Consider the following 23,888-nt stretch of genomic DNA (forward strand, 5'->3'; position numbering starts at 1 on the left):
AGGGCTGCAAATCACAGTGAGTCACACTCAGCAATGAAAAACTGTTCCCCCTGCTAGAATCCAGGTCCGCTAGTGAGAAAAATTAACCTGAATCCCAGACAAGCCTGGAGACTCAGTTGTCTCAGGAGCAGACAAGGGACAGACAGGGAAGGTCACATTTGCTTGCCAGGGTGAGACGAGCAGCAGATCCAAGGGGGGAAGTATAGGGACAAAAGTGAGCCACATTCTGCTGCCCAAGTGACCACTGTCCACAGACACTTGCTGGTGCAGTAGAGCGGTTATGACAAGGACTATGTGGCCGGCAAAGTCTAAAATGTTTCCTGTTTGTCTTCTTATAGGAAAAGCTCCTCATCTGGCCTCTATTTCTGAAGCTAGCCTGATTCAGGCAAGAGGCATAAGCTGCTGCAGACTGGGCCCTCGTGGCAAGTAGAGACCCATTAAAAAAAATTCCTTCTGATAACACACACACACACACACACACACACACACACACACACACATGACTCACAGGACATGGAGAAATCAGGTTGGAACTGAACAGGGAGTTTCCTTCCCGATGGCTATCTCTCTTTATCCTGGAAGGTGCTCTGAAGACTGCTGGGTAGGGAGCGCCATTAAACTCTTACTCAGCCGTGAAATTCTATAAATTGCAGTAACAGTCAGACTAGCAAGACATGACCAGGGGTGTAATAGTGGTGCAAATGTTGTGCCAGTAACCATCCAGTACAGTAGAGAGGCAGGAGGATCTCTGTGAGTTCAAGGCCAGCCTGGTCTACAAAGTGAATCCAGGACAGCCAAGGCTACACAGAGAAACCCTGTCTCAAAACAAAACAAACAAAACACACACACGCACACTGAAATGTTATAGGAATGTGTTTTTGTTTTAATCCCAGGTGTGGGATATGGGGCTGCTTCAGGCTGCACAGCAGCTGACTATGATTTGCCTAGCTGTAAATAGTTTACATTTGGAAATTCTGGGAACTCTTCAGAGGGTATGAAATGTGAAAGCCCTGAGGGCAGCATTCCCCTCTCTCTGCTCCACTCTTCTCTGCCTGCTGCTGCAGCTGCTGTTTGTTGCTGGTGCTGTTTGCTGGATTGCTGGGTGGAGATATACTGATCACTCGCCCCAAGAAACTTAATGCCCCTAATCAGCAGGAAGTAGTCACTGATATCAACACCCTCTTTCCCCTCTAACTTTCTTTCTCTTTTAGTGTCGAGGGGGGGTGTTGGGAGGGATAGGGTGATGTAGGGAAGTGGGAAAAAGAACCCAATAAAGTAGCCAAAAAACCTGGCTACAAACCACTCTCTGCTCAATTTTAAGGCCCCACTCCACAGATGGAAACATGTGTCTGGTACTATGAAACAGGCCGAGAACCAATGGTTGAGGAGTTTACAGGGCACAGGAATGATCTTACTATTATCATTTTGTTGAATGGAAATAGTAAGGAAATTGTTTTCTAAGTCTTCACCTCTTTACCTATAGTTTCGTGTAGTAGCTCTCTCAGTTCATTACAGAAGTTCCTTGATGTAATGGATGGCAGTTAGTACAGAAATTCACAAGTGGTCAAAATGCAGAAAGGAGTGCCCAGCCACAAATGGGACATCTATATCACCTTCCTCTCCAAACTCAGGGATCATCAAGGAAGAAGCGGCCGAAAGATTGTAAAAGCCAGAGGTTCAAGAGGACCAGAGCAAAAAGCGTCTTCTAGACATGACAGGACCAAGAAGCTCATGGACTCCCAGAAGCTATGGCTGCTGGCACAGGATCAAACCAGTCAAATTTCAAGCAAGGAGTGGGAATGGGTTTATGAGCTCTGGGCCTTACTGAGGAGCTACAAAAGGCTGATGGCTTCTGGCTGGGTGGGTGGGTGGTGGGAGACTCAGTTTTCTTTAAGGGTGTGATTCCTTGTAGATTGATTGAGCACGCTCCAGTAGATGATTCCCATGCCCAGTAGTACAAGTTGGAGTCATTGGGTTATTAAACTAAAAGAAACAAAACTGAGGGAGTAGAGAAGTGGGGGCAGATATGGCAGGAATTAAAGGAAGGAATTGAGGGTAAATATAATTAAAATGCATTGTATAAAATTCTCAAAGAAGTAATAAAACATTTTAAAGACAAACATGCAAACATAATCAACAAAAGTTCTTTCTCGAGGGCCAAACCTATTTTATATTCACTAATGACTCAACAAAAGGTGTAGACTCCAAGGTTCCCAAAGTACCAGGAAGCACTAGAAAGAACAAGTTGAAGAGGATAACAGGGAGCTTGGAGTTATGTCCTCATCCCCGAAATGTACAGTCGAGGAGATGTGCCAATGTCACTCCCCTGAAGAGTCTTTGCCTGTGAGAGTTCTTTGGGAAACTGCCCTCACTGTGTGATACCCTGACCTCCAAGGAGCAGAGAAAAGAGACATTTCAAAGAATGGTACCCACAGGTTGAATGTTCGCCAAAGCACATTCATTTCAGCACAATGTAAAAACTGCAGGTGGAATTGCTCTTGCTAATCTATTTGTGGGCACATGAGCCAACCCACATAGACACATAAGTATATGGTGTATGATCAAATGTATGTGCAGGTGTGTGCTCGCATGTGTGCAGAGAGAGGCCAGAGGAAGATATCAGGTGTCTTGTTCTATCACTCTGCCTTATTTCCCTGAGACCAAGTCTCTTACTGAACCTGGAGCTAAGCTAGCAGCCAGCAAGCCCCACAGCTCCTCTGGCTAACACTGAACTAGGGTTACAGGCACTTGAATGGACACACCCAGTTTTTTTGTTTTTGTTTTTGTTTTCTTGGTTTTTCAAGACAGGGTTTCTCTGTGTATCCTTGGCTGTCCTGGACTCACTTTATAGACCAGGCTGCCCTTGAACTCATAGCAATTCGCCTGCCTCTGCCTCCTGAGTGCTGGGATTAAAGGTGTGCACCACTACCTGCGGGGCCTTTGTTTTTTTGTTTGTTTGTTTGTTTTTAACAAAGGTCCTGCTTATACAGCAAAGGCTCCTACCCACTCAGGCCTCAGGTATAAATTCTTAATGGATCCACATTAGTCTCTTATGCTGACTATTTAGCAATGCAAATCATTTAAATAAATAGTTATTTATTATTATGATTGGCATGTATACTTTTTAAGATTCCTGAGTGCAGTAGCAAGGTGATTCTTTCACACACAATGCCGTTCATAAAGTATATGCGCACTAACCAAACCTTGTAATGCTTGACAGAACTTGTCAGCTATGTTCTCCCACACTTGCCACATTGGCGATGGTAGACACTCGCTCAGTGCCACCCTTGGGGGACATCAAAGAAGGATGAGACCCTCCCAGACCATGTGAAGTGGGCCAGTCAACCGTGGCACATTTCCCACGACCCATCAAGCGTCCACGCGCACGGTACACTGTCACCCGGGCACCTTTTCGGAATGTCTCCCGCTTGCTCTCGGCTTCTCTGTTGATCTGATTCTGTTCCGGTTCCACTGCAGGGCCCTGGTCTTCCAGCTCGTCCTCAGTCTCATCATCACTGTAGGGTACCACCTCATCGTTGGGCTGAGAATCCTCATCAAATGTTGTTTCAGAGTCCCTTTCTGTGTTCATTCTGCTGATAGGTTGGAACTACCTGGAGGGAAAAGGAGGAAACAAGAGTGAACCGTGACTTTCCCTGTGCCGGGCTGTGTCTTGCTGCATCCTTGTCATAACACCCCTTTTACAGAACACCATCCCACTGACAATGCGAATTATTCAGGAATAATGATCTAAAAGTTTAACCTGCTATGCCCTAAGAACAAAAAACATTGGTTACGTGTGGGATAAGGGTTGAGGGAGAAAGGAGGAGGGGGGAGGGGCGGTTTATAAGTACTTGTTACACAAAGAGCATGAGGACATGAGGAGGGCACCCATTGTCACGTCTGGTCCCCTCATGTGTACCTGCATACACACATGTACCCACATGTAACAAAATACCCACATGTAATACACACAAAGAAAAAAATATATAACTATATGACTCAATCTCTCTCAACCCTTCTTTTCTTTCTAGAAGGCCACACAACCCTTAAAAGTCATATTTCAAGTTGCACATCTCTACCACGTGTAATAAATTTAGTGGGGTCACGCTCAGTGTTAAAGTAAAAATGAAATGGGCTAAACAGTATCAAAGATTATTCATAAACTAAGAATAAGTACTTTCCGGTTTTTTTAAAAAAAAAAAAAAAACCCTTATAATACCAAGAAGCACACATGTATCTGCAGTATATTAATATATATTAATGGAATTGTATTTCCTACTTAAGACTATTGGCAGATCTGGAACACTGCTGCCTTAACAGAGTTGTTTCCTTTGAACGCTAATACTTCAAGCCTTTAATCAGTTTGTTTCAAGGAACAAACACTCCTTCGATCTCCTGTGCTCCTACCACCAGCCATTCTCCGGACCTAGAATTGGTTTGTGGGTATGCTGTTGCATAAAGTAACTCTACACTGGGAACAAGGATACCCTGAGTTATATTTATATTGGGAAAATATTTACACAAATTCCTTGGGTTACTTGAGGACATACAGCTTGACATTATTTACCTAAGTGTCACGCTGCCATGTACATGGCACTGTGCGCAGCAGCAACCCACCATTATTTACTGGTAACTGTGCACCAGCCCCTGGACTAAGAATTTCATAAGCACTGCTCCTTTGTGGAAGTTTCATATCAAGCCGGCCATCATGGCGCACACTTTTAATCCCAGCACTCAGGAGGCAGAGGCAGGCAGATCGCTGCGAGTTCGAGGCCAGCCTGATCTACAAAGCAAGTCCAGGGCTACACAGAGAAACCCTGTCTTGAAAAACCAACAAAACAAAACAGAAGCCAGGCGTGGTGGCACAAGCCTTTAATCCCAGCTCTCGGGAGGCAGAGGCAGGTGGATCACTGTGAGTTCAAGGCCAGCCTGGTCTACAAAGTGAGTCCAGGACAGACACAACTACACAGAGAATCCCTGTCTCGGAAAACCAAAACCAAAACAAAACAAAACAGAAGAAAGTTTCATATCGCCCCAATGAAGGTGTTATTACCTGTTCTCTATGGAGAAGAAAACTAAAACTCTGAAACATTAAAAACCTCGTGACAAAGACAATCTCCAGGAAATATTTCTTATACTCTATTTTTGTGCGATAGCTTATTATGTACTTTAATTGGGTGTAAGTTGCTTTACGTGAGTGAATGTTTTACATCCAGCATCTCAGACATCTAGAATAGTATTTATAATGAGTGTAAAACATTTTCAAGTTTTAGGGCTGGAGAGATAGCTCAAAGGTTAAGAACACTGACTACTCTTCCAGAGGTCCTGAGTTCAGTTCCCAGCAATGACATGGTGGCTCACAACCGTCTATCATGTGATCTGATGCCCTCTTCTGGCCTGCATGTGTATGCGTAGGCTGACTACTGTATACATAATAAATATATCTGTTTAAAAAAAAAAAGACATTTTCAATTTAAAGTTTTATATGGGATTTTTGTCTAGAGTGAGTTAAAACAGGAAAAGCCAGAAGCAAGCCAGGAATCTAAAGAGTGTCAATTATACAAATAAACCCGTGCTCATTCTGTGGCATAGTGTACATCAACTTAGAACAAGACCGGGGGAGGGGGAGAGTGAGCAAGCGCGAGCGAGCACTGGGTGATGGCACAATACACTGTGGGGAAAGGTGAGCAATAAGTTCATATACATAGAATAGTCTGAGCTATTTATGCAAATGTCAGCACCTGGCAGGCAGTATTTTAAGTACGGAGAGTGGGGCTGGAGAGTGGGCTCAGTGAGTGGTTAAGAGTCCTTGCTTCTCTTCCATAGGACACAAGTTTGGTTCCTGGAACCTATATTGGGTGACTCACCACTGCCTGTTACCCCAGCTCCAGGGAAGTGGAGGCCAAAGGGCACCCTCAAGCATGTGTTCTCACACACACACACACACACACACACACACACACACACACACACACACACACAAATTAATCTTTGCCCGGCGCAGTGGTGCACACCTGTAATCCCAGCACTTGGGAGGCAGAGGCAGGTGGATCACTGTGAGTTCAAGGCCAGCCTGGTCTACAAAGTGAGTCCAGGACAGCCAAGGCTACACAGAGAAACCCTGTCTTGAAAAAAAAAAATCTTTAAGTGAATGGTCCATACAAGTATTCAAATTGCTAGATCACCCATAGCAAGAACCCAGTAAACATTAGTTGGTTTTGCTGTTAGCCACTATGTTCATCATTAAAGCGCTGTTTTCAACAGCAAATAGGAGAGCCATCTAGACTGAAAGCCTTTCCTGCTCCAAATTTATCTCTAAAATGTAGCTATCATTGGAAAGTAAAACTTGCAGACTACCATCCCCTTAAAAATGGAGTCTGCTTGGGACAGTTAAGCATGGCATGACCCTTTCCTCTCTGGCTCCATCCAGTCAGCATTGCAAACATGTCACTGACAAGCCATATAAGCCTTTTTTTTTTTTTTTTTGGTTTGGTTTGGATTGGATTAGGTTTTCATTGTGGAATTCATGTTTCTTCTATTCAGATTTCTGTGCGTTTATTAATCTCTGGGTGCCATCTGTGCTCCAACCAACCTGATGTGACGGATGCTCAGAGGCTGAACTTGAGTCCGTAAGATGGGATAACAACATCCACATCACAGCATCCCTCAGATGCTTAACCAAGCCTTCCTCGCCGCAGTGCCCTTGACTATGCTCCTCCGGCTGCTGAAGAGCTCGTCCCTCAGTCTAAGCACGAGCAGTTCTCAATCTTTTAAAGCATAAACCTCAAAGTCCCTGTCTGCTGAGGAGGACACAGACGTCTGACCTGAAGGGCGACAGAACCTGCTCACCTTCGCTGGTTTGGTACCTATAGGAACAGCACAAACTATAGGAGTCACTATGGAGACCACAAGGACTCAAATCCTAAAGCATTTACTCTCTGGCTCTTTAGAGAGAAAGCCTGCTGACCCTGAAACTATAATGAAATAAAATAAGATCACTGAGACAACTGGTCAGCATCAAATGCCCAAAGCCAAGTGAAATTCACAATGAACCGGGTAAATAGCACACACTTTGGGAATGAGAAATAACCTACCATGTAAAGTGGTGGGGAAATGCCCCTTCATAGCCAGAGTTGCCATATTGACTTGGGTATTATCTTCTTCACTCTTTCTTGGATGTGTAAGCAGAAAAGACGCACAGCAGACAATCTATAGGATGTCACGCTAGCCTCCCCCCTTGCTGTGAACCTTCCTACACAACCACAGCCAAAGAAGAGGGTGTGTATGTGTCAGTGTGTACATCTATGTGTGCACTTGGGCACACAATGTACAGGACAGAGAACAACTTCAGGAGTCAGTCATCTCCTTCCATCATAAGGGGTCTGGGGATAAAACAGCTTATCAGCCTTGAGGTAAGCACTTTTAATCACTGAGCCATCTTCTCAGGCCCCAAGATGTCATTGCCCCCTTAAGCTGTATATAGCAATCATGTACTAAAAGGGACAACAGAGATTGATGTGTCAGCATACACCTGAGCATCCTGGAGGTGAAGGCAGAAGGCTCAAGAGTTCACGGCTTAGAACAACAGCTCAAGAGCTGGCTTAGTTGGTAAAGCCCTTGACAAGCAAGCCCAAGGACTTGGGTTCAGATCCCCAGCACACACGTTAAAATCCAGTTTGGTGCAGCAGTGAGCTCCTAGAGTTCCAGTGCCTGGGAGACAGACAGAAGCAGATAGCTGGGGCTCACCAGTTAGCCAGTCTAGCCAAACTGATAAGTTCGGGGTTCACCAAGAAGCCCTGTCCCCTTAAATAAGGTGGAGAGCAAGCGAAGTCAACCCCTGGATGACACACACCTGGACACGTACACACAGAGTTCAAGGCCAGTTTTGGCTGCTGCACAGTGTTTGCAGCTGATCTGCACTATGTGACACTTATGTTTCAAAAAGTAAACAGGCTGAAGATCTGCGGATAGGGTGCTCGCTTAACAAGCAGGACTGCATGAGTGGGTGTGACAGCACACGACTGTAATCCAAGCACCAAGGAGGAGAGGGCAAGGCAAGGGGATCAATAATTCAAGAGCAGCTTCAACTGTAGCTGTGGGGGCCAGCCTGCCTCATGGGACCCTGTCTCAAACACATACACATACACAGAGGGGTCAAGGGGGGGAGGGAGAGGAGGAGGGAGGAGGAGGTGGGGGAGGGAGAGAGAGAGAGAGAGAGAGAGAGAGAGAGAGAGAGAGAGAGAGAGAGAGAGAAGAAGAAGAAGAAGAAGAAGAAGAAGAAGAAGAAGAAGAAGAAGAAGAAGAAGAAGAAGAAGATTGTACTTTTTTTTTTTTAACTTATCAGTGAACTGTAACATTCAAGGGATTTTTTTCTGGCCAGCTATTAGAAACTGCCCTCAGTCAGCCTAGCTGTAAGGAGCCACTAAATTGTTTCTAGCCTTTTGGGTAGCATTTACATTGCTACATCAATACATTGCTACATCAATACATTGCTGCTTAAAATGTACCCTGTGTGCACCTCCAACGAGAAAGTTGTTTGATTCCAGCACTGGGATAAATACTATGATTTTATAAAATTAATGTTATTGTACATTGGGAAAAAGATTAATCTTCTTGACTAGTAACACAAATTGACTTAATTAAGATCAAATCTGCCTATATCCTCCCCTTCTTCCTTCTCCTCCAATGCCCTGGTCCTTGGAAATCTCATTTCAGGTACTAGCAGGACAGGCAGAGATGTGGCAAAAAGTCACCCTCTCAAGGGATCGGATGGTTAAAACAGTGGCCTGATGCACTGGTTACCACAGAATGAAGGCTGCCTAACTGGGATGAGAGTAAGTACATTAGCGCATCCATTTTCGAAAGGCAAGGCTCTTCAATAGGACATCAGGAACTGGCTGGGTGACAGGGAACAAAGACAGATGCTATGGGCCACACCATAATGACAATGTCCCTGGGCCAAATACTGATCTTCAGTTTTATGCCGTCGCCCTCCCAGGCCGCAGTAGAGTGGGGCCTGAGCTTGGTAGTACATGCCTGTAATCCCAGCACTTAGGAGACTGATGTAGAAGGAACGCAGGTTTGAGGCTAGCCTGGGCTAAACCGTGAGGCCCTTTCCAAGAAAGGAAAGAAAAAAAGGGAGGGAGGGAGGAAGACAAGAGAGGCAGGGAGGGAAGGAAGGCGCATGGGGCTAGATTAAAATTTCAGCGCCACAATTTGTAACTTTAGTGCATAATTTAACATGCTGAGAGCTCACATTTCCCATAGAAAAGGGGAGGGGACAATGTTGTCTTTTGGATGCAGTAAGAGTTAATCAATGTAGACAATGCTTGTGAGAGCCCCAGGGTGTGTGAATGCTAAATTCCTTGATTTTCCTCCTTCTTGAAGGATAAAGATTTTCAAGACAAATCCTAACTCAACCACAGAGGGCACAGTCTCTCAGCCCCATGTCACTTCCCCAGAGAGGGACCTTAGTATGTACAGTGTGGTCAAAGCCTACCAGGTGTTGTCTGTGGTTTAGAGAGCACTTTTTTATTTCCTCTTGGGTCCAGGTGTGGGAGAGCCGGGGGCCATTAACAGTGTTAGTCTAGTAGGAGCCTTGGGCCCTTAAAAAGGCCTGGGGTTAAAACTCTCTAGAGACGATTGTTGAGAAAGCCTGAGTCTGGGCCACGCAGCCTCTCTCTGGCTTCCTGTTTGAGATATGAACATTGACATCACATGAGTCCCCAACACTGTGACTTTCAGCCCTAAGAACTCTGCACTACATAAGCCTGTTTACCTTATAAGTTAGCATTTCATCACTGTAATGGAAAGATAACAGGTTTCCCTGTACCTTAAATACTCAGGACTTTCTGTGGGTGGCTCTGCCTCCCTTATCTTCTTCACATGGGAAGCACCCCAAGATAAACCTGCCTTCCTCATGGACAGCCTTCTTTCTCTCATCTGAAAAGTCTCTGCTTGTCACTAGGCTCTGTACTTACCTGCAGATCCACTGTGGTGGTTTGAATGAAAATGTCCCCCATAGAGTTATATGCTTTAATACTTTTTCCCAAGTTGGTAGAACAGTTTGGGAAGAATTAAGAGGTATGGCCTTGTTGGAGGAGGTATGTCGCTGGAGGCAAGTCTTTGGGGGGTGGGTGCCATTCCTAGTATCTTTCTCCCTCTTACTGACTCCCACTTGTAGATGGAGACATGAACACTCAGCTGCTCCTGCCGCCATGCCTTTGCTCCCTCATCAAGGACTCTGCCCCTCTGAAACCGTAAGCCCAAATGAAACACTTTCTTTCATAAGTTGCCTTGGTCATGGTGTCATATCACAGCAATAGAAAAGTAACTAAGACATGTGCCTAAAACAAGCAGAGTGGTAGGAACCAGGAGGGACCGAGAAGCTTCACTGGTACCAGGACCTTTTTTTTCCCCCTTCCAGATTTTCCATGTGTCTCTGTGAATCATCCAGCCATCAAGGTCACAGAGCTCAGAAGGCAGGAGGGATAAACAGCAGGGGCTCTGTGTTACCCCTCTAGCAAACAGCACTTGAGCACCTGTCTCCCAAATACTCATGATGTGAATAAAGAAATGAAATCACCGCCCTTTACTGGGAGAAGGGGCTGGAGAGGAGACAAGGGAACCCAGGCATCAGAGGTTAGGATTCTCGCCTTTGCAACAGGCCTCCAGCACCCTGGAGCTGAATTAATAAAAACAGGAATTTCTGATGTTATCACAGAAATCTATATTTAAATGGGTGGGGGGAGATAGGCACAAACCAAATTCAACTTTCACCAGTACTAGCCAGGATGGGCTGTGTGGATTCATAATAGTAATGGGAACCCATGGCCCCAGTCAATAATATCTTTGTTGTATAACTTCGTTCATTTCCAAGGAGACCCAAGCTCAGCAAGGGAGACTCAGAACATTCATTTTTATCCACTCTCACTTGTCTTTTTCATAGATTAATAAAGCTTTTTTAAAAAAGATATTTTACTTTTTCTCTCCTCTTTGCTTTTCCTTCCTTCCTTCCTTCCTTCCTTCCTTCCTTCCTTCCTTAAATGGGGACCGGTAGGGACACTCCCACTCTACAAGCCTAGCTGGGCTAGAACTGACTGTGCAGCCCAGATTGGCTTCAAACTTGCAACTTGCACAGTCCTCCCTCAACCTTTCAAGTCCTGAGACCCAGGCATGAGCCACTACGCTTCAGAAAGGATATTTCTGAAATACAGGTTTTCTCTTTTTGCTTTTGGTTGCCAAGGATAATGATGCTGTCTGTTTGACATAACACTTACCATGACATATAAGTATACACAGTGGATTTCTTTGGCCTGTGCCACATGCTCATGGTCATGTGCTTTATTCTAAACAGGATCGATCCTACCTCAAAATGCAGAGCCTAGGATGGTCTCCAATAACCCCTACCTGCAGCTGCCCACCCCTTTTTTATGACTGGGAGATGGACATGGTACCTTGCCTCACAGCAACAGAACATGGCTACAGGCGATTGAAAGTCATTTCCAAAAACAGTGCCTTTCTTCTTGCTAGGCAATGCTATCCCCTTCTTGCCTTCGACGGAGCTAAGGTGCTCTGTGTAGAAGCTCAGGAGGAAGAATGAAGTGGGCAGTGACAGCAGGCAGCAAAAGCCAGGATCCCCAAGGAAATGAAGTTAGCCAGCAGGCAAGTGAACTTGAAAGTACAACCTTCAACAAGCTTGCCTTCAAGTGAGACCCTAGGTCAAGATGGCGCCTTCATTGTAGCCTTGTGAGATACCTTGAAGCAGAGGATTCAGCTCAGCTACCAGACACTTGTCTATAACCTGGGAGATGGTAGACCTGTGTTTGCTTAAGTGGCTGCATTTGAGAGTAAAAACATCATGCACCCATGAATATTCATACTATTGATCTCAATAGTCACAGCTCCCCACTAGGGTGCCTAACTGGCCAACATTATTCCCAAGCCATTTCCAACAAGAGTCCTGGATTACTGTCATGTCTGTCACTGTGATAAAATACCCTGACTGTCTTAGTTAGGGTTTGTATATGGCAACCCTTCTAAAGGAAAACACTCAGTTGGGGCTGCTTACAGTTTCAGAGATTTAGTGCATTATTGTCAATGCAGCAGGCAGGCAGACATGGTGCTGGAGAAGGAGCTGAGACTTCTACTTCTCGATCCACAGGCAGCAGAAAGGACAGTGTGCCACACTGGGCATAGCTTGAACATAAGACACCTCAAAGCCTGCCTCTACAATGACATACTTCCTCTAAGAAGAGGCCACACCTACTCCAACATGGCCATGCCTCCTAATACTGCCACTCTCTATGGACCAAGCCTTCATACACATGAGTCTAAGGGCTCATTCCTACTCAAACCACCAGACTGAGTAAATGCAGCTTAGAGGAAGAAGGGATTCATGTGGCCCACAATTCTGGGTCACAGTCCATTATTTCAGGGACGTCAAGGCAGGATTACGCCCACACACACCATACGGGTCCATGCTTACTTGCTTTCATTTAGCTTTCTCCTGTCCTACACGGCTCAAGACCACTTTCCCAGGGAAAGGCATTATCCACATGAATTAACAATCAAGACAACCCCTCGCAGACATGTACAGAGGCCTTGATCTAGACAATTCAACTGAACCTCTCTTTCTCATGTGATTCTAGCCTGTGGTAAGTTGCATTTAAAACCAAGCACCACCTATAATCCCAGCACTCGGGAGGCAGAGGCAGGCAGTGGATCTCTGTGAGTTCGAGGCCAGCCTGGTCTACAAAACGGGTTCCAGGACAGCCAAGGATACACAGAGAAACCCTGTCTCAAAAATTAAAAGAAAAGGCTGGGTGTGGTGGCGCACGCCTTTAATCCCAGCACCTGGGGGGCAGAGGCAGGCAGATCACTGTGAGTTTGAGGCCTACCTGGTCTATAAAGCAAGTCCAGGACAGCCAAGGATACAAAGAGAGACTCTGTCTCAGAAAACAACAACAACAACAACAACAAAAACCCCAAACAAAACAAACAAAAAAAGTAAAAGAAAAGAAAACCAAGCATCAGGCAGGGATGGTGGTATACTCTGGCAGGCAGATCTCTTGAGTTTGAGGTCAGCCTGGTCTACAGAGTGAGCTCCAGGATAGCCAGGGCTACACAAAGAAACTCTGTCATGAAGAACCAAAGATAGATAGATGATAGATAGATAGATAATAGAGCTAAGCATCATAAGCCTTCATCTTGTGATGCGAAGCGCAGGGAAGTAGCAATCTCTTTTTATTCTGGTTAGCCCGGCACATGTTAGACCGTGTTTGGAACATGCCGAACATTCTTGAAAGGAGAATCTGACAAGCATGTTGACAGCCATAATTAGACAAGGAATCACATGAGGCAATGATAATAAAATAGATCTAAGATAGAGATTAAAATCAAACTTTACACTACCTGGAAAGCAATCTGACTACAGTTCCCAGCACACTGATTGCATTTATGTTCTCTCCAAGCCAAAGCCTAAGAACCTAAAAGCTGAGCTGGCTAACATAAAACACAGGCACCATTGCATAACCGCTGCCGGGATAATCCACCTGCGATCCTCACGCAGGATAAAAGGCTTCTCTGTGCTGGAGCCCCATCTCATTGCTCAGAAGCCCATCCCTGATCTGATTGAATTTTCTACTCCCATCCTGACTCACAGCCATGGGAAAGGGGGTGTGGAAACCCTGTACACTCAGGCCTTTCAGAGAAAACAGGTTGTCTTCATCCCCTGGGTAAAGTGGGAGGATTCTTTGTCCAGTTCTGTCATTGGTTCCTCTCTATAGCCTTATATTGATGATTCCTCTTGGGCACCCCCTGAGCATTGAGCGTTTCCTCTCCCACATATTGGCTCCTCCAGTTGTGGTGGAAAAGATCTAAGGCACTTGACTAGGCATTAGCTCTGTCTCTCTAGCAATGAGTTAAGTGCAATGCCAAGTAACTTGCCAAAGGTTACTGGGCTCATTAGTGATAAGGTCGTTTGGACTTCAGTCCTCACCTACACAGACCTAGACAGTGACACATGCGACACAGTGTAGCAGGGTACAGTCACTGCAATTTAAGCCCTGTCCAGGAAATACTGGAAAGTCTCTACCACTCAAGGACTCCAAGTCTCAACTGTCAGTCAGCATTCTGTTACTATGACAAAAAGCCTGAGACAATCAACTTAGAAAGATGAAAGAGTTGCTTCAATTCACAAACGATTAGTTTGTTTCTTTTGGGCCCATGATGGGCTAGAACTAGCAGCAATACATGGCAGAGGAAGCTCCTTCACTTCCGGGCAGCTAGGAAGTGGAAAAGACAAGACAGAAAGAGAGTGGGGGTTCCAACATCCCTTTCAGGACATGAGTACAAGGACCTAACTTCCTTCTGCACTGTTCCACTTCCTAAAGGTTCAACAAATTCCCAGTATTGCCACAGGCTGGGGACAGAGCCTTCCACACATGGGCCTCTGAGAGAAATTCGAGAGTCAAACCTGCATAGAGCATCGTGGGGCACAAAAGGGCCTAGGTAAAGGAAACAAGAGACTTAACAAAATTTGTATGGCTCAGAGGTTAAGAGCACTGTCTGTTCTTCCAAAAGTCCTGAGTTCAATTCCCAGCAACCACATGGTGGCTCATAATCATCCTCAATGAGATCTGGTGCCCACTTCTGGCATGCAGACACACTTGGGGGCAGAATACTGTATAAATAACAAAAAAAATCTTTAAAAAAAAAAGTATCAATCTTTCCAACCTACAGGCCCGAGTGTAAAATGCTTTCCCTTTTCCCTACACACTGGGCGGTTACTTCCTCAATATTTTACAGATGGATAATATGAGAGTCCCAGAAGTGCTGAGGGTGGGAAGGAGAAGGAACAGGAGGAGTTTTAGGAATGAGGAAGAACCAGAACACAAAGGCAGAGGCAGGAAAGTACAGTGGAAAGAGCCAGAGGAGGCTCAGAGGTTGAGTGGAGTCAACTTTCACAGCCGCAGCCCTCCTGGCCTTGGTAATGCCTCACTCCAGGACTGCCTGCAGCACTGATGGTGTCTGGGAAGGGGAGGAATGTGATCCTCTCAGCTACCAGCTGTCAAGACTGAGGGTGGGGGCGGCGGCAGCTCAAGCCACAGGAACCTGAACAGTTCCTGGTCCCAGATTTTTCATCTGCAAAACAGTCTTACTGTTAATAATTAGTCCTAATTACTTGTGCAGCAGCGATTGGCTGCAGTGTTCAGTGTGGGAAGTTGATTGTAACAAAAGCGGATAAGGCCCGAATTAGGGCAGTGGCAGCTACGAAAAAAAATGTGTTTAAAATCAAGACAGGGTGGGGCCTCCATTCCTTTGTCTGGAAAACTCTGGAGGGAAAGTATACAAAAGACTAGACCTGCTTTCCCAGAAGGCAATGGTGTTAAAATTCTCTCAGATGTTGATTTTGGAGACTCAGCCTCAATCCAGGGTGTAATTTTGTAATAAATGATAAAAATTATCAGGAGAAAATCTTTGGGTTTTTTTTTGTTTGGTTGGTTTTTAGTTTTTAGTTTTGTTTTTTTTTTTTTTAAACTTTGTCCTTCTAGCTAAGCACAAAATAGCTTCATTTTTTAAAATGCATTACTATTGCCACTGAAATTAGGTTCTAAAATTATATTCATGTTTCAATAATAGAAAGTCCAAGGGAGGTTGTAATTGGGGAAGGAAAACCTCCGGGGGAAGGTGAAGCTGTGATGTTTGAAGCCGTAGCTACGAGTGCAACAGAGAGACGTAATCCTTGGCACAGGTTTCCAGAGCATAAGCAGTAACACTTTCTATCTGCACAGAGAGCGCGTACACTCTGCATCCAGGCTCAACAGGAACAGCTTGTTTCAATAAAAGGGCAGATGTGGTGTGTACACAGGAGTAACAAACAGACCAGGAAAAGATTATTCTCACTAGTAATGACAGGAAGTCAAGCTGGCGGACACAAAAGACGCCGCTTTATACTGATGGTGTCTAGGGCTGGCCCAGGGAGGGACTGAACACTCTCTCTCTCTCTCTCTCTCTCTCTCTCTCTCTCTCTCTCTCACACACACACACACACACACACACACACACATTCATACTGGGCTACTCACTTAGAAATCTGCATTTGAAGCAGGGACATGGTGGCCCATGCCTGTAATTGCAGCACACCATGGGAGGCAGAGGCAGAGGCAGAGGCAGGGGGATCTTTGTGCGTTAGAGGCCAGCCTGGTCTACAAAGCAAGTCCAGGACAACCAAGGCTACACAAAGAAACCCTGTCTCAAAAAAAAAAAAAAAAATCAAGGGGTGGGGGTGGTGGGGAAGGAAATCTATGCATTCTTTACATAAAACAATGCAACATTCTTTTATCAAGAATGATAAGGATATATTTGGGCCAAGGATACCACTCAGAAACTTTCCTAACAGTTAAAATTAATAATAAAAAAAAACCTCAACTCGAGTAAAATATTTATTGTTAGTGGAAAAACAGGAATAGATACAACTTGAAAGTCAGCTAGGATGTGAGTACAGATGCCCACGGAGGCTAGAGGTGGTGGACCCCTCTAGAGCTGGAGTTAGAGGCAATTGTGACCTGCTCAACATGGATGCTGGGAACCGAGGGCAGGTCCTCTGCACACTCTTGACTGCTGAGGCATCTCTCCAGCTCCCAGCATTTTTCTTTTTTTAATTAGTATATATTAATCATATATAATAATGAGTTTCATTATATTTTTCATATAGGTATATAATATACTTTAATCATATTGACCTCCCATTACCCTCTCTTGTGGCTCTTCCTAGCCAGCCCCTCTTCTATTTTCACATCTTTTGAGGTGTGTGACTCGGTTTACTTAGGGTTGCTTGCATGGTCATAGGTGTCAGACTGTTTACAGGTCCCACTGAAGACAATGTCTCCCCTTCTCTCAGAAAACATTAATAACCAAAAGCTCCTTGGGAAAGGACAGGGGTTAGACACTTTCGTCATTTCCATGTAGTCATTAAAATTTATAACAGTTGAAATACAGGAAATGCTTTCTAGTATTAAATGGGAGGAAAGGTACAGCCCCAGATCGTGTCCCATGACTTTATCTTTTTGAATGATACATGTGGGGCAGGAAGCTAGTTGCTGTCTCCAGCGTTACATCAGTTTCAACCAGGTCTGTTTGCTCCCCAAACCCTCAGTCTCTCCAGTGCCGTTCTAGGAGAACTAGAACTAAAATGTTCTCTCAGGATATCAGGATTATGCTTGCCCAAACTATCTTAGCATCATCCTCACTGCAAACAACTACCAAAGGAGAAACAATAGTGGAAGAGATTAACAAGATGGCTTCCGTGCTCAGAGCATGGCTGGCTTGCAGGTCAGGGAGGGAGGGAGGAAAAAAATACCCAACTTTGTGCTCTGTTTTGGACCAGCTATCAAGTCGGAACCAGCTGTTCCTCCCTGAGACCTTGCTGGTCCACACAACAATGGAGATCCTAAGCCATCGACCTCCACTCAATGGCTGGCCGTGCTGTGCTGTGCTCACTACCAACCGATCTTGAGTGCCTAACAGGTCCCGTGACAAAGGTGACGATAAAGTTGATCCCATTGGAGAGGCAGAGGCAGCACATCGCTGGGGCTCACTGGGCAGCTAGCCTAGTGTTTATTTGTTAAATACCACAAAAATTGGGGGCTCAGTGGGTAAAGGTACTAGCCTTCAAGCCTGATAGTCTGAATTCCATTCCCAGGACCCACATGTGGAAGGAGAAAGGCTCCTACTGTCCTGTATGCTCCACACATATACCATGGCACTTCTGTACATCTCCCTCCGCCCCCCGCCCCCCAATAAAAATTATCTTTACAAGGTAGCTGGCGACTGCCTCTCTTCCCCTCCCCCCTCATACACATACAGAATTACCATTTTTTCCCTTAGTGATCCCACCCAACTTCCTTTAGTGACTCATATTCAAAACTGGATTCAACTGAAAATAGAGATCCGCATAGCTCAGAACTTAAATGGCCACTGATGAACAGAGCAAGCACAATCATGGATGTACTTGACACCTCTGAGAGCCGTCCATGGGTCTCTGTGAACCTCACTTCTCTCTTACACCAAAAGTTAGCACCTACACATACTCCACATCCAGAAGCGTAGGGGATGAGGGCCACATCTGATCAGCACCGCCATCTCCTCTGCTGTATCTGACTCAGCTTGGATTACAAGTGCTTCTGCACAGCAGCAGAATTCACAGCCTAACTTCTGCACCTCACCACTCTGCAAACACACAGCTCGGACTTCGCATGCCCCTCAGAAGTACTTGAATTTGAAAGAGCTGCAGAGTCCCCTAGCAATTTTATTCTGGCTTTCGGGTTTTGAGCAGCTAACAGGAATGTTTCTAAGTGTCTCCTCTGTGCCTGATAGACTGAAGAGTTCTGGTAACACTTCTGAGAGGGGGCTTCTGAAGCTCCTGATATTCTCCTATGAGGAAGTATTGAGCACTTTCACAGGGCCGGTTACACAGTCCATGCACCAGACTCCACAATGTGGTTGACATGAATTATCTTATTTCATTTGGAAAGGATCAAAATTAGTGGCCCCAGTTTACAGACAAGGAACTAACATTACAAGACGGCCAAGTCTTTGCTCAAGGGCATATAGTTGATCATGGTGTTCAGTTCCTTGTCAGAGCCTATGATTTTAACCACTACATTTGAGGCTTTAATTGTACCTAATGATACCACTTTGGAGTAAGCTAAATAAAATATAATTAATCTACTTTATAGCTGGGAAGACAAACAAACCAGAGACACACGGGCTGTGTCTATGTTAGAGGTAAAAATGCTTCCTAGTGACCCAGACACTTTCCCATTTCCCCACTCAAGGGTTTACCTGTTGGGAACTGAGGGAGGAGGAGGAATATCAAGGGATGTGAGATGTTTCATAGGCCCGTGCATAGGCACACACAAGCCCCCTGGAGTGTTCTCTTCACTGTGCTTGGGAAGGTGTTTCTGCTACAGTTGCTGCTTAGCTTCAACAATGTATAAGGCTCCTCAAATGAGCAAGCCGCTAAAGCAAACTTATCTTTTTAATGCACACTGGAGTCCTTAGCCTGAGCACACCAGACCCTGTCACAAAAATAACCTAAAATGAACAAAGAACAAAAGAAAAAGAAATAGGGCTGTAACAGATGTAATTAGGTAAGATGAGGTCATGACAGTGGGAGGTGACCCAATATTGGCTGAACTGAGATAGACAGATACAAAGTACAGTTGTGAAGATTGGACCGATGCTACCACAGGCCAATGGAACATCAGGGGTGTACCAGCTCCCCGGCCTTGAGAACTGAGATGCTGCACTTTCATTGTTGAAGTCACTCAGCTGACTACTTCTCAGAGGCCCTCACAAACACACACACAGACACACAGACACACACACACACACAGAGACAGAGAGAGAGAGAGAGAGAGAGAGAGCGCTCCAGGATGTGGCTTCTGACTTTAAGGAGCTTTTAAAAATTATTTAATTCCTACTAGCAGAGGATGTTAGTACTAAAGATTTGCCATTCTGCATCTGTGGATTGGAAGTCTACTTCCTCCATGGCTGTGTACACAGGTGGAAATGCTGCCAGCTCTTCTAATGCTACGATGAGACCTAAGTGACAGTGCTTTCTTCTCTCTCTTTTAATTAATGTTAATGGGTGATGAAACATGGTTCCCCCTTAGAAGTGTTATTTGTAGGAAATAAAGGAAAAAATAATATTTAGTGCAAATAATGACTGGTTACTGAAATCCAGACGACAAATGCAGAGCTTGCATAGACACACATTCTGATTTGCATTTTCAGAGAAAATATACACCCATAAAACCAGCCAATATTTGTTAAAATGACTTCCAAATATTTGGGGCTCTCAAAGATGTGCCAAATGATTCAGTTTTCTATTCCACTTCTTAGAACACATAGTCACAGGGGGGCAAAAAAAAAAAAAAAAAAAGCAAGTTTATTCTAGAACTTTCTTCTACTGTGGTAATTCTTCCTCTCAATTAAAATCCTCATCCTTTTTAAATTTCTGTGTGTTTCTTTGGGGAAGTAATTATATGGAGCAATGAAGGTCTGGCTTTGATATAGCAGTACCCAGCGGTACAGGGAGAAGACTCGGGGTTTTAAACTCTGAAGTAAACTGTATATCATTCACAATATGATTGAGTTTTGTTGTCCTTCTTCCACATGCCACACACAGACACACACAGATGATACAGATACAGATACAAATCAGCTGGGTTAGGTCAAAATAACTTTCTTGAATGTATACGGACTAAAACAATAAAAAAAAGTCATTTCTTTAACACTCTTGCTATCCTAAAATGATTCAGAACGTTGATCCTAGTATTATTAATACTATTATATTTTTACAATATTGTATAATGTGAAACTACTTAAAATATTGCCCCTCTCCCCAGATGAATCTGATTTTGGTGAAGGTATGTAGTGGCCTTTATTTAATTTAGGAAACACAGCTCGTTATCATTGTGTGTAGGTCTGGAAGGGAGCAGGCTATGGCAAGACTGTCTAGAGGTCTGTGCTTTCCTGCCAACAGAATAACTGTTCACCCATCTCTACTCTGATGTGAAAATCCCAAGTCATCTATTAAAAAAAAAAAAAAGTCAGTGCTAGGGAGCTGGGCTGAGGGATTAAGAGCACTTTTTCTTGCAAAGGCCGTGGGTACGAACAGCAGCACTCCTGTTACAGCTCACAACTGTCCGTATTTCTAGTTCCAGGGAGTCAGAGGTCCTCTTCTGACCTCTGAGAATACCAGGCATGCGTGTGGTGCATAGACACGCATATGAGCAAAATAGCCATACACATGAAAGAAATAAATCTTTTTAAAAACAATTATTCTTTTAAAGTATCAGGAATATATTTTAACAAGAAGCAACTCTAATTGGCCTGAACTTGATATTTCAGTAAATAAACCTTCTGATTGCACAGAGTCCTTTTTTGAAAGCAAAGAAGAAAATGGAGTTAGTATAAGAATATAAAGAGGGGCTGGAGAGATGGCTCAGAGGTTAAGGGCGCTGTCTGCTCTTCCAGAGGTCCTGAGTTCAATTCCCAGCAACCACATGGTGGCTCACAACCATCTATAATGTGATCTGATGCCCTCTTCTAGCCTGCAGGTGTACATGCAGGCAGAGCATTGTATACCTAATAATAAATAAATAAATCTTAAAAAAAAAAAAAAGAATATAAAGAAAGCTGGACGGTCATGGTGCACTTGTCTGATCCCAGCACTCAGGAGCCAGAGGCAGGTGGATCTCTGAGTTCGAAGCCAGCCTGGTCTATAAAGTGAGTTCTAGGGCAGCCAGGGTTGCACAGAGAAACCCTGTCTTTGAAAAAAAAAAAAAACAACCAGCCAAGACTATAAAGAAGACAGTTGGCTGTATACCTACAGTTCCTGCACTCCAGAAGTGAATGCAGGGGGATCAAGAGTGCAAGGCCAGCGTTGGCTATATACAGCAAGTTCAGAGCCATTTTACATAACTGACTATATGTGACCCTGACTCAAAAAGTAAAAAGAAGGAAACAGAAGAGTCTCAGGAATAATGAATTTAAGTATTCTTTGTAAAAAGATATAGGATCCAGGAATAAATCCAAGGTGACTGCATCCTATGTAACTCAAGGAAACTGCTGGAAAAGCCTTCCAATGTCTCATGGATTTAAACTTCACTTCACACTTATACACACACACACACACACACACACACACACACACACACACACACAGAGCTAGTTAAGATATTTTCAAAACATGTTTTAAAAGCACTTAAGGACCCGGATGTGGTGGCTCACATCTTTGATCCCAACACTCAGGAGGCAGAGGTAGGTGGAGCACTGTGAGTTCAAGACCAGCCTGGTCTACAAAGCGAGTCCAGGACAGCTAAGGCTAACACAGAGAGACTCTGTCTCAAAAAAACAAAACAAAACAAACAAAAAGCACGTTAGGAGATTGTGGCCAAACTCATGATTGCATCCTTTCAAACTGCAGCCATAGCAACTGCTTTCTGGGTTTATTTGTCAGTGAGCAGTCCATCCAGCTAAGACCCAAAGCTGCTGTTTGGGTGACAATGGAAGCTACCTCACAGGCCTGTGTAGTACCACAGTCCTGCCTGACACCCGACTCCATGCACAGAACCTACCCTTGCTGTCCTCCTTCTGCACCCTGAAGACTTCCTAGCTGTTTTATAGACTACATCTTACCACAAAAGAACAAGTGTGTGGTGGCTCTCTGCAGCTCCCCCATATCATGTGGAGATTTAAAGATTTTGAAAGCTACCTATAATTTGAAATTAACTTAAAATACCTTAAGAATCATTCAGAATGGTTTAAATTAGACATATTTTGAAGTCAAAGTCAATGATTCTCAAGAAACGGCTACCAATGTCAAGCGGGAGTCTGTGAAATCTGAGTACTGTCTAAAAGCTATACAGACAGCCCACTTCTGTTGTCCTCCGTTACGGGAACTCATAGTTTCACATCTGCATTAACAACCTGGAGAGACAATATCTGTTCAGCCATGCCTACTGCAGGGTACAGCCTGACTCTGGCTACCCTCGGACCACCCACAGGGACTCTCAAAGGGCAACAAAGCTCTTCAATTCCTTTTCTGGTTCCTCAGGTCCCCACGTAATGGCTTGTCAGTCACATGCGAACAATTCTGCACCTAGTCAGGTCTCTGCTTTCTTGTACTGTGCTTGTCACAGCCTAAGACTAAGAGCCACGCTGATCTGATCCCACTATTACCCAATTAGGGAAGGATCTAGACACAGGCAAGGGCCAGGCAGGATCTAGAATGTCTGATTCTCTACTTAGTCAACTGTAGGACTTAGGGCAAAATATCCTTAGTACGCCTCCAGCTGATTATGTAGAGAATGAGACGTGCGGCTCGCTCTGTAGGGTCCTTGGGAAGCTCAACCTTGACCCCATGGGAAACTAACAGAATACATAGAACATGGGGCCCAGACACCTACTCTGTGAGTGATTATATCCATCAGTACTACCAAGTGATGGACATAATCAAAGAGTAAGAAAGACATGATACCGCCAGGCGTGGTGGCACACACCTTTAATCTCAGCATTCAGGGAGGGAGGCAGAAGCAGGCGTTCGAGGCCAGCCTAGTCTACAAAGTGAGTCCAGGACAGCCAAGGCTACATAGAGAAACTCTGTCTCAAAAAAACAAAAACAAAGAGAGAAAAAGAAGAGAGAGGAGAGAGAGAGAGAGAGAGAGAGAGAGAGAGAGAGAGAGAGAGAGAGAGAGAGAGAGAGAGAGAGAGAGAGAGAGAGCGAGAGTTTGTAATGTTTTCTCTTACTATTGTAAACTTAGAATATGTGGTCATTTTTGAGCAAAAACAGAAAATCAAGCAGTAGCCTTTATAGTGCACTTCACTCCTTATGAAAGGTCTCCCCTCCCACTAAATCCCTTGTGCAGTTGATACCATTGAAAAGCAATAGCTTTCATTGGATTCTCTGCACTGTCTCTACTCCGCTGAGCAGTATCTGACACACAGAAGACATTAGTAAAGAACCGCCAAATAGACCTTTGAGCTCAGAATTCAACGTTGCACCCCTGTTCTGGGAGCTCTTGATATCCAGAGAAAACTAACCAACCAGGTCTGGGGAATCTCAGTCCAAGCTGTCGTCATGCTGTGAGCTCTGTACATGCCCTATGCAAACCAACTTCCAGATGGCAAACGGGTGAAGCCCTCAGAAGGTCCCAATGAAAAGAGACAAAACATGGTCACTCCCGCAGCAGCAGGCAGAAGCTACAGCTAGTGACCTAATTAGTTGAGTTGGAGTTTTGCTTTCCTCAAAGTCTGCTTAGCAAGCGATCTTTCATGGTTGCATCAAGGTATGAAAAAGTGAAACATGCCGAATTTCG

At 44.6% G+C, this 23,888-nt stretch overlaps 1 protein-coding gene across 1 annotated transcript in view; it reads right to left on the minus strand.

The window, feature by feature from the left end:
• The window catches only part of Atp8b1 (ATPase phospholipid transporting 8B1), a 128,503-nt gene that overhangs the window by 69,402 nt on the left and 35,213 nt on the right, over positions 1 to 23,888 (minus strand). Inside the window, exon 2 of the mRNA XM_051163434.1 lies at positions 3,409 to 3,611. Within this exon, the coding sequence (XP_051019391.1) occupies positions 3,409 to 3,589 (181 nt within the window). The 5' untranslated portion in view covers positions 3,590 to 3,611. The remainder of the gene's footprint in view (positions 1 to 3,408; positions 3,612 to 23,888) is intronic.

The sequence above is a fragment of the Acomys russatus genome, chromosome 20 (genome assembly GCF_903995435.1).
Source record: "Acomys russatus chromosome 20, mAcoRus1.1, whole genome shotgun sequence".
Taxonomy (NCBI): domain Eukaryota; kingdom Metazoa; phylum Chordata; class Mammalia; order Rodentia; family Muridae; genus Acomys; species Acomys russatus.